This window comes from Schistocerca gregaria, chromosome 9, assembly GCF_023897955.1.
Source record: "Schistocerca gregaria isolate iqSchGreg1 chromosome 9, iqSchGreg1.2, whole genome shotgun sequence".
Classification (NCBI taxonomy): Eukaryota; Metazoa; Arthropoda; class Insecta; order Orthoptera; family Acrididae; genus Schistocerca; species Schistocerca gregaria.
This window is the reverse complement of record NC_064928.1, coordinates 144,876,225-144,893,682: the sequence shown is the minus strand read 5'-3', so window position 1 is coordinate 144,893,682 and position 17,458 is coordinate 144,876,225. Positions and strand designations below refer to the sequence as shown.

The 17,458-nt window shown below is 39.0% G+C and overlaps 1 protein-coding gene across 3 annotated transcripts in view; it reads left to right on the top strand.

Annotated features, from left to right (window-relative positions):
* Positions 1–2,135: 2,135 nt before the first annotated feature.
* Positions 2,136–17,458, top strand: part of LOC126291717 (upstream stimulatory factor 2) — a 49,319-nt gene continuing 33,996 nt past the window's right edge. Inside the window, exons 1-3 of one of the 3 annotated variants that reach the window (XM_049985374.1) lie at positions 3,061–3,407; positions 3,789–3,994; positions 10,879–11,034. In XM_049985374.1, coding sequence (XP_049841331.1) covers positions 3,376–3,407; positions 3,789–3,994; positions 10,879–11,034 — 394 coding nt within the window. In that variant the 5' untranslated portion in view covers positions 3,061–3,375. Of the gene's footprint in view, positions 3,995–10,878; positions 11,035–17,458 lie in introns of all 3 variants that reach the window. The other 2 variants (XM_049985375.1, XM_049985373.1) reach the window with 2 other exon arrangements.

The window sequence follows — 17,458 nt, the reverse complement described above, 5'->3', positions numbered from 1 at the left end:
AAGCAATGATCACACGCACCGCACAGCGGACACACCAGGAACAGCGGTGTTGGCCGTCAAATGGTGCTAGCTGCACAGCATTTGTGCACCGCCGCCGTCAGTGTCAGCCAGTTTGCCGTGGCATACGGAGCTCCATCGCAGTCTTTAACACTGGTAGCACGCCGCGACAGTGTGGACGTGAACCGTATGTGCAGTTGACGGACTTTGAGCGAGGGCGTATAGTGGGCATGCGGGAGGCCGGGTGGACGTACCGCCGAATTGCTCAACACGTGGGGCTTGAGGTCTCCACAGTACATCGATGTTGTCGCCAGTGGTCGGCGGAAGGTGCACGTGCCCGTCGACCTGGGACCGGACCGCAGCGACGCACGGATACACGCCAAGACCATAGGATCCTACGCAGTGCTGTAGGGTACCGCACCGCCACTTCCCAGCAAATTAGGGACACTGTTTCTCCTGGGGTATCGGCGAGGACCATTCGCAACCGTCTCCATGAAGCTGGGCTACGGTCCCGCACACCGTTAGGCCGTCTTCCGCTCACGCCCCAACATCGTGCAGCCCGCCTCCAGTGGTGTCTCGACAGGCGTGAATGGAGGGACGAATGGAGACGTGTCGTCTTCAGCGATGAGAGTCGCTTCTGCCTTGGTGCCAATGATGGTCGTATGCGTGTTTGGCGCCGTGCAGGTGAGCGCCACAATCAGGACTGCATACGACCGAGGCACACAGGGCCAACACCCGGCATCATGGTGTGGGGAGCGATCTCCTACACTGGCCGTACACCTCTGGTGATCGTCGAGGGGACACTGAATAGTGCACGGTACATCCAAACCGTCATCGAACCCATCGTTCTACCATTCCTAGACCGGCAAGGGAACTTGCTGTTCCAACAGGACAATGCACGTCCGCATGTATCCCGTGCCACCCAACGTGCTCTAGAAGGTGTAAGTCAACTACCGTGGCCAGCAAGATCTCCGGATCTGTCCCCCATTGAGCATGTTTGAGACTGGATGAAGCGTCGTCTCACGCGGTCTGCACGTCCAGCACGAACGCTGGTCCAACTGAGGCGCCAGGTGGAAATGGCATGGCAAGCCGTTCCACAGGAGTGCATCCAGCATCTCTACGATCGTCTCCATGGGAGAATAGCAGCCTGCATTGCTGCGAAAGGTGGATATACACTGTACTAGTGCCGACATTGTGCATGCTCTGTTGCCTGTGTCTATGTGCCTGTGGTTCTGTTAGTGTGATCATGTGATGTATCTGACCCCAGGAATGTGTCAATCAAGTTTCCCCTTCCTGGGACAATGAATTCACGGTGTTCTTATTTCAATATCCAGGAGTGTAGTGTCGACATTGCTAAGCTACAGATAAGTAATTTAAGCAGACCCTTAGATCGTATTCATATATTACACAAATTATTGATTTTATATTTGCTCATCAGATTGCAGAAACATTATTCACCCAGGAAAAATAAAACTGAGTGATAATCATCGTTTGGTTTTGAAGCTCTAACACGAGTTGTATTTGCAGGCTACACTATGGAATTTCAGGTTTTGTTATGCAAACAACCATTCTTTTCAGTACTCAAACATATTTCAGCACCTTTGTGTCAGCTTCTGTGGGTAATTTTATTCAGTTCTGTAAAATGCAAACACAGTCAAGGATGCAGGTTTCGGCTCTGAGAGGGGTGAGGGATTGGTAACATGTTTTTACTATCTCTCTCCCCCTCCTTCTCCCCTCCCCCATTCAAATATAACTTCCCGCCAAACCCACAGTCCATAACTGACATCTTGGATATTAATAACAAGAAAAATGAATTTTATAAAGTGTTGTAATATTGTCATGATAAACTGTTTATGTCAGTGGTCAGTATAGTATTTTTCTTTTTTTTTAGATAAGGATAGGATGCCAAGACTGGCCCCTCTCCTTCTGGATCTACACCTGTGTGAAAATATTTTAAATAATAATTTTATAACGAAATAAGTCTAAAACAGTTTTGTCTATTGTGATTTTTACCTTATTTTATGGATGTTTCTAGACATTAGACTGTTAAGGACCTTCTTTACATTATTCAACAGCTATCCATCAGTAAATACTGAGAGTTTGGTTGTTGAGTTAACGCATCATTTTAATCTATGAAGCAATTTTGTTGGGCGGCAATGTATTGCGGTTATGTAGTTTTTTTCGTAGATTTACACTGCAAAAGTAAGTACGTAACCGCGATGTACCGTTGTGAAATAAAGCAGTTGTTTGTGTTATCTTAAATTCTATAATTTAAAACAAAGTACTCAGGCGAAGGCTCCCTTTGTTTTTAATCAATTTTTTACATGTTCCGTTCGTTCCTTCCTAGTCTATATCGGTTTAACGGTCTTGTTTTTGTGATCGAACACAACAACACATGTTTATTCTTAAATCATATGAAGTCACATAAAAATTACTAAAACCCGTGGGCAATATCATAAACGAAGTTTATGGAGTCGTAGCCACCGCGCGTATTCACAGGTCACAGCGCTTTTCAACAACCGCCGAGCTTCCAGCAACACGAGAAGGAATGCCGCCAGGATAGCCAACTTCTGAAAGGCAATCTATAATTCATTAAGTTTTTATTAATTTCAGGCTACTGCCAAAACATAAGGCTTAAATTTATGATAAAAAACAGGAAAAGCTCTGCGTCTTGACCTAATTTATAATCAATCACTTTCACTAACATTGATCTTATGTCACCATCCAATAAAAACATATGTTCATCGATAATAAAAAAGTTTTGCTGCATTTGCCGTTAGCAAATCTGTTCCGTAATTTTGTCAGTACTTCGAAAATGCGCATAGACGTTCATAAATGATCAAAAGTTTTAAAAAATCATGGTTATATGAAATTTGATGTACCACGCACTGCTAATGAAGTCCTTTATTTCTTTTCTTTATAGTTTTGGCGATTGATTCGCAAAATAGTCGTTCAAAGTCACAAAATTTTGATTTTGTGGTAGCATCAAGCACTTGAAGGATTATCGTCAGCAACACGGGTTTCTATAACATTTATTGGGGCCCAACATTGAAGGAGTTCTAGTAGCCATGCCAGGTTTATGCGCAAACGGTGGTTGCAGTGGTCAGGGCGGCTGCGAATCGTATTTACAGATAAATTATGAGTTGAAGTGCAGAATGTTCATGGAAGTAGAAGCATATAAGTTAATGAGATCATGAAATGTGTAATGATGCGCATATGATTAGAATGTGTTAAATCCTTGAAAGCACGTTTATTCCTGTTGTTGCTTACATCGATAGGGCGGGTAGCCATTACATGCTGCTCACATGACCCTGTTGTTTGGCCCCGTGATCAGTCGGCTCGTTCCTGGCAAATTCAAATTGCTGTGAGGTGTTTACGATGGATATATTCGATCATGATTTGGAGAACAGGTATGTTTATTGACAGGGAGTGATAAGACAGACTAAGGATGGATCTTGGGCGTTATCATCTTCAATCTCCCGCTGAAGGTCACCTTGTGTTGTTTAAAAATGAGTTTTGACATAAATAGTTGGGTGGCCAGTCCTGATAAGCCTGCCTGAGGTGTTTGTTGATAGTACTACGTAATTTCCTCCATGAGCTTCATACTGTGTTTCAGATATCACTTGAGTCGGAAATTATGAAGTCTGTGTTACGCTTGCGGTAAGATAGCGATAAACGTGTACAAATTTGAGACTCAAATGTGAATACTTAGGTTAATGGTGCAGTAAGTTATGTGAGCGTATGGCTGATACAATGGAATCTGAAAGATTTCCCCTCATCTTTTTAACTAGTCAGGAGAAGGACGGTGATGGAAGTGAAGACTGTGTAACTGACTCAAAAGACATTATAGCTGCACAGAGTTTGACAATAGTCGAAGAGGATGGATCGCTTGGGTCTGTGGAAGATCAAAGTGCAGTGGCGGAGTTGGCACAAACTCAAGGGCTGTTGGAAGCCGGTGATGAAGAAGTACAATATCAGTTTAGAGCAGCAGATTCAGGTGAGTTAATGTAAAAAGACATACATACAGCAGTATATACCGTCAGAAATGTGCATTGATAGACGGTCTCTCGTGGATTCAGTTCATACATCATATTAAAGCTGTTACTTCATTATTAATCACGCCTAAAGTATATTTTCTGTTGGATTTAATTTGTTATACTACTACTTTTTGCATATTAATCAGATGCCAGCGGAATTTTTAGTATGACCGAGTGTATGTATGTTTCCCTGCAGGTGATAACACTACATTTGATCCATGCCAATCTTAGTGGCTGCCTCCAAATGCTACCTCTTGCCATTCTCATCAGATGGCCTACCCATTGAACTCTTTCAGAATTCATTATACTTGTTGTTATTGCATGTGAATTTCTGTGTTGTCGTCTTTTCCAGTTGTGCAATTCCTTGTCATAGTGTGTACCAAAGATTATTTTATAAAACTCTGTTTTTAAAAATTGGTAACTGACATTCGTCAGTTTTTGTTAAACTCCACATTTCTCTCTCTTAGGTTAGGACTGGTCTGGTGATTAACTGTATTGAGATATAATTATGCACTCAGCGAATGATCCTGAGGACCTCTCATGCTGTGTAGTTTTTGAACACGTGTGAAAACCTGTTGTGTAAGCAGATGCAAACACATTGTTTCCTTTTGTATTATGTTAGTACAATTTTCATTAAAGACTAGATGATTACAGTAATAGCCTAAAGAGGGGGCTTTGTTTGGTTTCTTGACAGTGTAAATCTCCACTCCTCCCCCCCCCCCTCCCCCCCCTTCTTGCCTCACACCTTTCCGGTATGTGTTATACACAGTACGCATTATATTTTGTTGGCAGTTTAATGTACTGAAGTTAGAATTCATCCAAAATGCCTCCTCTCTTGGTAACTCTACTCAGTTCTGTAGACTATGGTAACAATACTTGTTTTAAAATAATTGAATCTTAGTGTAGGAAGTGTTTTGAGAATTAAAAAGATGGTAGTGTAGGTTTCTTCAAATTCAAAAAATAGTTCTGAAATATAAATAAAATAATACGTCTGATTGCGTGGCCATCTTCCGCAGCAGCTGTTAACAATTTTTATTATGGGTTATCTGTTAGATAACCTATAACAGCAAATAAAGTTATTCTGTTGTAATAAATAGATCAATTTCAACGAACTTGATACACACATTTTCTGAGTAGCTGTTTCGTGTATGTATGTGTGGGAACTGTTGTCAGTGGAGTATGATCTTGAAAACGAAACTAGTTTATTGTGAACTGCTTGTGAGATATAAAGTGAAGTGAACTTCTTCATAGGTTCCTTTGTCAGTAGATTAGATAAAAGTTTTTGTATGGAGTAGTAGGCTCTATTAATATTTTGCACTGTCATTGTCACTTCAGCTTGTCTCTGAATTTGTTCACCTATCTTTGCACCCAGGAATTTGAACTGTTCAGTGCTGAAGATTTGTTCAGCTCTAAATCTCTCTATCAAGAATTTTGTTTCTGATCAATTACATTAACACAGAGTTTGGAGGTTCCTTTTGTGAGTACAAATAATTATATAATCTCTGTTTTACATTGTACACTTTAACCTTGTCTGGAGAACCCGTAGCAAGTACTATTTTAGTTCTTAACAACTTTCTCCAAACTAGACAAGGGAACAAAGCATCTCCCTGTCTTGGTCCAGTTTTATTCTTAAAATGGTCAGATTTTATTCCATTTAGCAAAACCATTCTTATATTGTCATCCATGTACATATTACGAAGATTTATAAGTTTAATTAAAATTACAAATTCCATCATTATGTTGCTAATGTTTGACCGTGAATGGAATGATATGCTTTCATAAAAATCAGTAAACAAGTTATGTATTTTTTGTTTACATTTCCATACTTTTCATTTATTTTTCTGATTATTTAGATTGTCAGTAGTTGATTTTGATAAGCCATGATTATATTTACTGTATATCATTTCACATCGTGTAGCAATGAATTGTTAACTGTAATATATTCTCCATAGTTTCTGTTGTCTTCCCTGTCCTGTTATATGTTGAGACGATTACTGTCTCTTTCTATTCTGTTAGTGTTGTCTCCTCCAGATAACCTGTATCAAACAAAACAAACATCTATACATTGCTTCCTCTCCGTATTTTTGTACCTAGGTAGCTGGCATCTTTCAAGACTGCTGTGCCATTTTTTAGATGTCTCATGTTTTCCACCACCTCTCGTGTGGGTTTTGTATTTGGTCATTATTGAGGCTGCTGCTGTAATTTGCAACTGGCAATACTGAATCAGAAAATTCAAACAAATTGTTAATATATTTATTGCTTTTGAATAAACTTTTGTTCGGTTTAGTAATTTCCATCGTTTGGTCTAGAGGAATGTTCGGTATGAGTCGTTGGCTTTGACCTCTGACATGTTCACGGCTGCTGTCATGTCATCTTTTAGTGCATGTATTCACGGTTTTGTAAGCTGGCAAAGCCAACAAATGTCATAGTAAGAAGAATCCGGTTGTGGCAACAGAATAATCTGTAGCTGTGCCCGAGGTCTAGGTTGTGTTGGAAGGTTACAGTTTGGTTGTGAGTTGGGTAATCTTACAAATGTGGAATTTTTTGCTAGGAAACATGGTTGTGGTAACAGACTGCTCTGTAGCTTAGCTCATTTGAAAAAAATCACCAGTAGCATCACATTTAAGTCTCCTTATTGTTTACAACATTTGTTGTATGTTTCCTGTGTATTTGATCAAAGCCAATGACTCAAACCAACATTTCTCTGTATCCTCAACCCTTGTCCTTAATCATATGGGTTTTGTAAAGTGAACTTCTAATTTTGTTGACTGAGCCACGTATTTTCTGAGAGTGTTAATATTTTAATCATATTTGTAAATAAATTAAATCTCATGTTTTAGGTATTCTTCCTTTTTCTTGAGACGTGATGTTTGCTGATAAGCAAGTTTCATCTCAGGATTCTCTTTTGCTTTTAATCATTTCCTGTGTAATTTCAGACCAGTGTCTTCAGCTACCTCACTTTCTTAATTATCGAACAATTTCTTTCTGTGTTTGTTTACTATCTTCAGGTTATTGCTGGTTGCTGTGAAGATAACTTCTTTTATTCTATTGCAACACTTATTACTGATTTATTTTTATCTCATTTCACTTGAAACAAATTGAAACCTTAACTTTGTATTGTGGTATTTCTTCTGTCCCTATTAAATTTTCGTGATCAAATTGGGTCATTTTTCCAGGTCTGATTTTCATTGTAGATTCTTTCCTCAATTTGATTTTCATTATGCTCATGACTAGATTGTGGTCTGACTCCATTTCTGTTCCTTGAATGGTTGTACAACATTAATTGCCTTCCTAAATATACATATGTCTTTTATCCATAGAACAGAGTGACTTAGATTTTGTTATTGCTGTACACACTTCAAAAAATTATGTAGGCACTGCTCATGAGTGCATATCACTGATATAGTTACTTTGTCAAACTTGATGTGCTTTCTTGTTGTTGACTCAGTTCGTGAATTGGAGAATGAGAGTTACTTGTAGCAGTAACTTATCTGTTGATTCACTTTCGTCCCTCAGACAAATTTGTCTGAAGATTTCTTTCCAGTGTTTAAGAATCTAACCATGTTATCATTAATTTATAGAAATCACTGAATAATAGTTCAGTCACATGCAAATTCAAAAGGATTTCAATGCTTAATTCTATTCCCATAATTCAGAAAAACATTTTCATATACAGCACATCTATCCATTGCTCTATGAAACAGTGAGCAATCTTACACATAATTTGTGTGACATAAAGGAAACTTTTTTAAACTAATAGAGAATTCTGGATTAATTAAAATTACTATTGTACAAAATAAGTCCACATAAATGTTGTTGGAAAAAGTCATGCTTGTAACCATTTTTATGAGCCTGAGATCCTACTTCAAAATAAGTAATGTGTGTTTTTATTTTATTTTAGTGTGAATTTAAATTTGCTGTTAAGGACTCCTTATGCACATTCTATGCACACCAGTGTTACAACATTTATATAGTCTTGGCAGTGATTACATCGTCACTACCTTAGGTATTTGGTTTTAATCAAACTGTTGTTTAGTTTAACCCAAGTGTTGTATGTGCAGGGCCATGTAATGTTGTAAGGTCAATGTTTCGGGCAATTCAACAAAGCCCGCAAATCAGTTTTGATCCACTTAGTAACTGGTCTGCAATGGACAGCTTTGTTGATAGATCCAGATGATGACCACTGTGTGTATGCCCATAATGTCTGTCTGTCCTTTTTTTTTTCAGTTACTTCAGAGCATGTTGTGGCTTGTTACCCATAAAAACTTTATGTCCACTGACTGACAAGAATATTTACCTGTACCACCATGCAGCATGGGTTATTTACTTGGAAGTACATAAATATTGTATTACATTTCATTTGGGGTAAATATTGGATTTGTGAAAGGTGTGGTTTACAAAAGATCATTGTTACAAGTACATTCATATAAGTATTGCAATTCTCTTCCATAGCCTCTTTAGTTTACCCGCATAACATGATCTGTGACATTCCCTCACAACCAACTTCTGTAATCAATTGAGAAAATTGTCCTGAACATTATTCTGTTGCTAAGTGGACAGGAAAGGTATAGTATCTCTTACTTGTACTGTCCCATAAAGTGAAACACTCATAGGTCAAAACATTAACAAATAGTAGCATCTAGGAGATGCATAGATATTTCCTTTGCGTCTAAAATCTACAAGTAAGCTAAAAATCATGCATGGATCAAGACTACTTGAACCAAAATCTGCTTTTCTTGGACAGTGCTCTATCAAAATGTTCTGTCTGTGTGTGCACATTTTGCAGTCCAACTTAGAGCTGCAGTTTGTCAATAGCTGCTTTAAGGTATCACAAATGTCCATTATTGTGTATCCTCCATTAAAGAATGTTACCAAGAGAGGTGGGTTAGTCTTAGAACTCAACTCTTTCGACAGGAGATGAGTTCAATCCTACATCCATCTCATTCCAAACTTTTCGTAAGTTGCAAAGGTGAATGTTAGAATGATTCCGTGTGAAAGGCCACGGTTGGTTTCCTTCTCCTCCCTTGCCCTACCTGCTACAAGTTTCCCTATTTACTTGTAAGTCAAATGTAGGGTAAGTCACAGAGTTTTCCCCTGGTTTGCTGAGGGTATTCCTTAGATTATTTGGAACAAAAAATGTAAATAATGTAATGGCATCAGATACAGAATTAAGGAGCTACAGTAATTGGAAAAACTCGGGAAAATGGCAGAAAATTTTTTTTATAAGATTTCACTATCAAAAACACACAGAGTGAATTTAAAGCAAGTGTTCAAAATTTCCTACCTGCATTTGAAGGCAAAGATTCGCATGGGAGTGAACCATGGTGGTAGCATTTCGTAATTGCATATACTCATTCCTTATTGACATTGCGGCATTGAAAATGCGTTGTATCAATTCTTCTCGTGTTTCCGCTTCGTACACAATGTCTTTCATCCACCCCCAGATGCAGTAATCTAGGGATGTTAAATCTGGGGATCTGGCTGGCCAGTTGGTGGGCCCCCTGTGACCTATCCATTGATGTGGGGATTGCTGATTATGATAAGCTGTTACCACATCAGGGAAGTGTGCAGGTGACCTGTCATGTTGGACATACATGCAGTGTCTTGTTTCCAGGGGAACATCTTCTAGAAGTAGCAGTATGTTTTCTTGTAAAAAATTACTGTACATCTGACCATTTAAATTTCCCAGGAGAATAAACGGCCCCAGTAATTGGTCACACACACCATCTCACCAGACATTGACACTGAATCTGCATTGAAATTGAGATACTGTCATAGCATGGGGATTTTCGTCTGCCCAGACATGCGTGTTGTTGCCATATCTTGTAAAGGTTACCTTATCACTGAACATTATGAGGCGGTACAGCTGCCGATTTCCATTTAACCAATTACAAAAGTGCAAACAGTTGGCACAATCATGTAGCTCTAAATGTTGAACTTTCTGCACATGAAAAGGAGACAGCCCATTCTTATGAAGAATCCTACATACCTTTGATTGTGAAATGTTCAGTCGAGTAGCTAGGCATCTTGTACTTGAATGAGGACTGCGCTCTACTGAATTAAGAATGTTTTCCTCTTTCTGGATGCCACGATGTCTTTTGGAGTGAATACGAATTCTGGGAAGAGTACCAGTTTCTAGCAATGTTTGATATGTTCCACTAAATAGTTTGGCACTCAGAATCTTGCTATTAGGATACCGATGGTGATATTCAGGAACAGCAGTTTTTGCGTTACCAATACAGAAGCCCAAAATGTATACCATCTCTCCATACTCCTGCGATGAAAGCTTGTACAGTATCAGAAAGTGTATTGTACACAAGAGACAATAACAGTAAGCAGTGACTGCAGTATCAACAGCATGGTATGTTATGCAAACATACCACTCGCTGCAATTGTCTACCTAAGACTGATCGTGTGTCCTGTGAACACATACATCGTGGCATGTTTTGTACCTCCTTAATTATGGATCTGATCACATTACTGTATTTACATTTTTTGTTCCAAATAACCTAAGGAATAACCTCCAGCAACTGGGGGAAAAACCTCATGCCTCAACCTGTATGTAAATACTTCAGTAACATTCTTGAAACGTCCTGTATTATGTGGAAATGATTGAAGGGCAAATACTTAAAACAGGTATCTTCATTCAGCTCAAAAGTTAATTTTTGTATTATAGTATTTCAGCCTGTGGTGTAATGTCTTAATGAGTGACAAAATTTTCATTTAAAGGCATATCTTGACATCAGCATAGAGGCCTGCATTACTTTCATAAAGGGGAGATTGCTTTATGGAAACAGAACATTACAGATGAGTGGTGTGTAATGCAGAAAATTTTCTAATGCAGGCACAGTTACGTACAGAGTGGTCCAGGTGACAGGTGGGGACAGCCCGGAGCACCAGATGCCGCAGGTTGTGGCAACTGCAGGGGATGGCACAACGTTTGCTACAGCAGGGCCTGCAACTCCGGGCATCCAAGCTGTGCTGACGAATCCTCTCAATGGTAAGTTGTGTTACTTGGTATATTTATTATTTCATCACACGATACGTAAGTTACATAGTCTATATAAAAACAAGAGGTTATATAAGATGGTCTGTCTGCAACTTGTATGACAAAAATTCTCACAAGTACAAAGCAGTTAAACCTATTTATAGATATGGGAAGTTCATATTGCACAGAAGGGAAACTGAAAAATTAGAGACAAAGCGAATGTTCTTCAGGAGCTAAAATTCCAATGCTGCCAAAGGCTACATTTAGAAGTAGAAAACTGATGCCTGCTCATCACATTTCTATCTCTTCAAGCCCACAACAGGTGAATTTCTGTCTCAGTGACCTGCCCCTCCTTCCTAATCTTCCCAGACTTACCTTTCCATCTGGAGAAAGGAACTAATGTCACGTAAAGCTGTAAATACTGTTATATGCATTCAAATGTCTGTTGGTTGAATGGAATTTTGCCTCTAATTTGTAGGTGGTGGCCAGCCACTCTCTTTGCCCATAATTCTACATATAAGATAACATGCAGAGATTTAAAGTGCACACTGTAAGTTATTAACTTCATTAGCTACATTAGTCTGCTTCAGTTGATCACATTCAGTTTTTCTTTGGAGGTTGCACTGTTCAGTTGTTGCAGTGTGCTCATTCGGTTTTGTTCTTTCTGGGAGTATTTTCCTCAATTTATTTGAAATTTCTGTAGTCCTTCTACATGTCATTTTTGCTGAAAATTTGTGATTTATCATTTTTGCATCTATTATCTGGATGGCCTTCTATTAGAGTTATTACTATGGTTGTGCTTCAGTATTTACAATATATTATAATGAAATAGGTGCCAAAGTTAGATATAGCTATCACAAGTAGGTTTTGATATAAAGGAACATAAAGCATAAAAAATGTCATTTTGAGAAAATCACATTTAAACTATAAACTGAAAAAAATTGACTTGTAATTTTAAAGTAAGTCACAAAAACACCCAGCAGCGTAGTCAGCATCACCATCTTTGCGAGCTTCCTTCTCTAAAAGCTTCTTTCTTCTGATTGATCTTGCTTCTTTGGTGGTAAATTGAGTTGCATGCTGTGCCTTGGCGAGTCTTATCTTCTCCAATAACTTCAAGCCGTTTACAGTATGTGGTAGCCTGGAGTGATGTTAAGGTGTTTTAGAACTCGTATTCTTTCCATATTTCCATCATTAAATGTCAATACAGCATCACTAGCTCCCCATTTTAGTGTATTGAGCCCTACAATGTGCTAGGTCCCTATAAATTGGTTTTATTGCTTTCCATAACAGCTTGAGGAATAGAGTTCTTGTGTTCGAAAGACACTCCTGAAACTTCAGCCTTCCGGATTTTACACCACGATTCAGGTCCAGGTGGACAGAGTGCACATCCGGACCACCTCCAAAAGTGTCTACATGGGCAAACACAGAATCCTAATGAATCATTCAACAACATTATCTGGACACGAGTGCCCAAAAATGTCTTTGTAGGGCTCAATACACTAAAATGAGGAGCTAGTGATGCTGTATTGAACATTTAATGATGGAAATATGGAAAGAATAAGAGTTCTAAAACACCTCAACATCACTCCAGGCTACCACATACTGTAAACGGCTTGAAGTTATTGGAGAAGATAAGACTCACCAAGGCACAGCATGCAACTGTAGGTTGAAAGTTTGTGGAAGTATGTGGCCCAGACTGCTTTTTCATACTTTGTATATCTTTCAGATATTTCTGATGGCCATTTCATAATACTTCTGGAGCTGACATATTGGTTTATCTGTCAGCCGACCTCTAACTGGCTTGCCACCAGACAGTGTGAAGAGATTTTTCATTTTCTGAGATGTGTGCCCATCCTCTTTTGCACATGCCCAACACAATCCAATTTCGTTATCCCAATATTTTCATATGGATTTGCTTCAATGACACACTTATACGCCTTAGAATCTCCTTCCCCAAGTAACTGGGTGTATCATACACAACTTTCCTGCAGTGATCTGCTAAACATTTTCATTGCGACATCAGCTTCCACTCCTCCGCTAGTTCCTTCATAATTTTTCTGGATGTTTTCATGTTCATTTTTTCCATTTTTGTCACAGGAGCTATAGCAATGTTTTGTAAGTGCCTCAAAATCAATTACTTTACCTGTGTCTACACTTGTGATTGTGGCAACTGAGTTTTTCGACATGTGACCACGCTTTTGCCATGTCCCATTAAACGCAACTGGCGTATCATTGTTGCCTTTGTTCACTTAAACAGCTTCATTTGTTGCAGCCTTCATTGCCAGGGAAGCGACAGATTCAACAGCTTCTTCTACAACTTCAGTATACCTCTGAATTTTTGTAGGTGGTGGTGGTAGATTCATAACCGAACAGAAACACTGAGCTGCACTAAGACCTATTCAGATAGTTCTCATGGCATAGAAAAGTCTTATATTTACCTCATAAAAATTATTCTTGCATTCATTTGACATTACAAATGACTTTTTGTTGTCACAGCCAGTTCAGTCCTATTCTTGCAGAAATATCTCTTCAATAACTACTTTTCCACCACAAATGCTACAGCACAACGTATCGCACATCTGAATTAAAATGTTCATATCACATAAAATATAGCCCAGACCAGAAGTACTAAATTATCCTGCAGTAATCCTAGTTCCTCGAATTGTTTATGTAAGTTAATTTTACTTGCATTATGTGAGGTTGCATCTCCCGTGTTCTGTGGTGGCACATCAAGGTTATTTGATTTTACACTGCTTGTAGGTTCCAACTCTTGAACAATACACAGTTTCACACTTCTAGTATGTTGGTTTCCACCAAACTTGCATTTCTTGAATAGACTAGCACTTCTAGGCATGTTTATATTATGTCAAACTGCACCAGATTATGTCAAAAGTCACTGTTTCACACAAAACTAACAAACAATTTCCAAGGAACTGTGAAATAGCAGTGTGACTGACATCGGGCACCATGTATTTTCTGTCAGGGATGAAAATCGCAGCCTTGTATAAAATGTAGTTTCCGAGATATTCACATATAAACAGATGCACGTCCAAAATGAGGTGATCTTGCAGATACGCATGTAAGACTTCAAAACTAAAAATAAAATACTTCTGAACGTCACACACAGATAATTTGTGCATTATTTTGAGCAGGAAAGAGTACATAATATTCTAGGGCATGTTTTGTAAAATGTGAAAATTTTTGAATTTTTGCCTGCAAACTCCCCTTAAGATCTTGCTTGATTCCTCAGATCTATTGTCCTCCTGTCTTCTTCTCAAGATTCATTCGGTGTGGGAGGTTTTTTGAGTCTTCTGGTTGGTTCTTTCTCGCTCTTTAGGAGGTGGACAGTTCTTTCATTCTGAATTTGGAGCAGGGTGTGACAAGCAAAGTGGCTTCCAGCAGATTTATGGTTTTACAGTGTTAGATCTCGAGTCTGTTCAAATTTCTTATTATACAATGACCATGTTTGGAATTGAGCTTCTTTTCATGTCGGTTCTTTTTATCTGTGGTTCCTTCTCATATAAGTTGTGCTTAATGATTTCTCAAAGATATTCATACTAGAGTACTATTTTAAGTTTTTGATTGCTTATGAAGACATTACTTATAAACATGGTTTCTTGGGCACAGTCTGTTTTAGGTGATATTTTTATGGACTGGTGATATAGCCGCAAAGTTTTTCCATTTTGACAGTGAAGAGAGCTAATTAATACACAAACCCTACACAGTTTTATCTTATTGATGACTTTGCTCCAGTTTAAATTTTAGGTTAGTTTTGTTTTCGACAAATCTTCATGGTGCAATAGAGGGCTGCATTGAAAGGCTGTGGGAATAATCTAGCACCATGTCTAATACCAGTTTTTATTGTGAAAGCTTTTGAAATTTCTTATGAATGTTACATTGGAATTTGTGTTGGCTGAAATTAGTTTGATCATTTGCATTAATCTTTGCTGAAGACCATGTGGTCTGAGGATTTTTAAAAGTGTGGATGTATTTATACTATCACATGCTTTTTTATTATTATTATTAATGTATGAAGGAAATGATGAGCTGTTTATTTCCATACTTGGAATATTCCATTATTAGTTTATAATAAACACACAGACTGTGTTTCAAACAAACAAGGTTGAAAGATTGCTACAGACTTGGTGGTTGGGTGACCTCAAGGGGGCGTAGCGGAGGCGGAGGGTGTCTACCTGCCTAATTGACAAGGATTTTCTTCCTCTGGTCACAGTGCCCGTTCCTCACAGTGCTTGGAACTGTGCTTTAAATCTCTCTCTTGTGTGTGTGCGTGGCAAAACGGTGCTATCCAAAACTAGCACTGAGAAAACTATGGTGCACCACAGGCCATAGATGGGGGGTGAATGATAGCTGCAGGTAACTGTATGGGCAAATGGACATGCAGCTGTGGAGCAACTGTCTGCCCAGCTGAACCAAGGAGCTACCAACAGTGTCTCTTCAACAACTGTTTAGCAAATGTTGCTGCGTATACGCCTCTGCAGCAGGCTCGTGGTTCATGCACCCATCCCGACTGCTGTTCACTAGCGATGAACGTTGGAATTTGCGCACCAATACTGCAACTGGACTTCCACTGAGTGCTGGCAGGTGCCTTTCATATGAATCATGTTTTATGCTCCATCAGACAGATGGCTGTTGATAGTTGGAAGGGTCCAGGCCAGAGGAGAGAGCATTATGGTTGTAGTATGTTTTTGGGACTTTCCCTGGGTGATCTTGGCATTCTGTGATGCATAGTGGATCAATAGACGTATGCAGTTAGGTTTTCCTCAGCACGATGACATCTACAAGCAGGACAATGCAGCATATCTCACAGCTCGCAGGGTACATGTGTGGTTCAAAGAACAGCAGAATGAGTTTATCCCGGCCACCAAACTCCCTGGATTTAAACCCTATCAACATCTGTGGGACACCTTGATTGGGCAATGCGCACCATGGATCCTCAGACTAGAAACCTAGCACAGCTGGAGTTAGCGTGGCTCCACATTCCAACTGATAGCTTCCAGAAACTCGCTGACACTCTTCCTGCACATCTTGTAGTGATTCACTTTAAATAGGTGGTTATTCAGGTTTTGGACAGATGATCACATTAATGCAACCGGACAGCGTATGATGAGCACCAAATTTTTTGTAGGATTGTTAATACTTAACTCTTTGTTGCCTGAACTGTCTAAAACACGGATTTTCCAGTTTTGTTATGGATCACAGTAGAAAGTAGAAACAAGTCAACAATTCTTTTTTTAATTTTTTCACCATTTTACAAAGCTGATACTTCAAAGTATCATCTGGCCCTCCAGTGGCTTGCCAACCAAAGTTCTGAGTACAGCCCTTTTCCTTGGTAATGAGTTAAAATGCATTAGAATGGACTAAGGCTACAACTCAGTAATTATGTAATTGCCATCCTAAATATAACGAAGTGGAATTCAATAAAAATATTTTTATTTTCTTTGGAGCTGAAAAATACTCCATAAAATAAACATTTTGAATTTTGTCTAGGCTGAACCTTGATTGAAATTCGTGACTCATATCTTGTTCTCTCTATTTCCTAATCTTACATCCTTCGGGACTGATCTCTCCCTTTTGTTGTTTTCTGTGAACACAGCCTCGCTGCTCCGGTACTGATGTGCTTCGCATTTGTCCTAACCAGCAGTCCTGGGCAACATTTCTGCTAAACTCCAGAAGCTGAATCATTCCATACAGCTCAAAACACAGTTTATATGCTTTTACAAATACTTTTTGGTTCTCCTTTCCATCCCATGAGCATATTTAAGTCTGCTGGCATGGTTCATAACTCCCGTATTACAACTCTAGTCCTTTGCTGCAGAAGAGCACTGAACGTTGATTTTATTGCTGTGCTTCTGCTTCCTGAACATAAACGTTATTTCTATTCCATGGTAATTGGAAACCAGGCACATTGGTTAGTTGACTTTCCAGAAAAATATCCCAGTTTCAGAGGTTAGAGGTTGACATTCTATAATTTCTTTAGAAAGTGAATGGCCCAATGTGAAACCTTTCCTCTTTATCATCATTACACCACAAGGCAAGGTTTTCTCTTATTTTAGCCTTGAGGCAGGGCAAAGTAAGTAGTCGACAAAGTACAATCTCTCTCTCTCTCTCTCTTCTCTCCTCCCCCCCCCCCCCCCCCAACCCAAAAAAAGCTTCTTTGATAAATCTGAAACAATCTTTCCTCTTAAAACATAGTTTTTCAGATTCCCTCTCCAGACTAACTTGTCCCTAGATGTATGTGAAAGCCATGGATGTGACGTTCTCTGCATTACACAACAGTTTGTAACCGTGTTATACAGATTTCGTTAGATTGTATGGTTTATATGAACTTCTCCCACTGAAGAATATGATTAAGTCATCTAAGTTTACTTCACCATCTGTCAGTTTCAATCTATAGCATCTTTATACGTATTTGAGG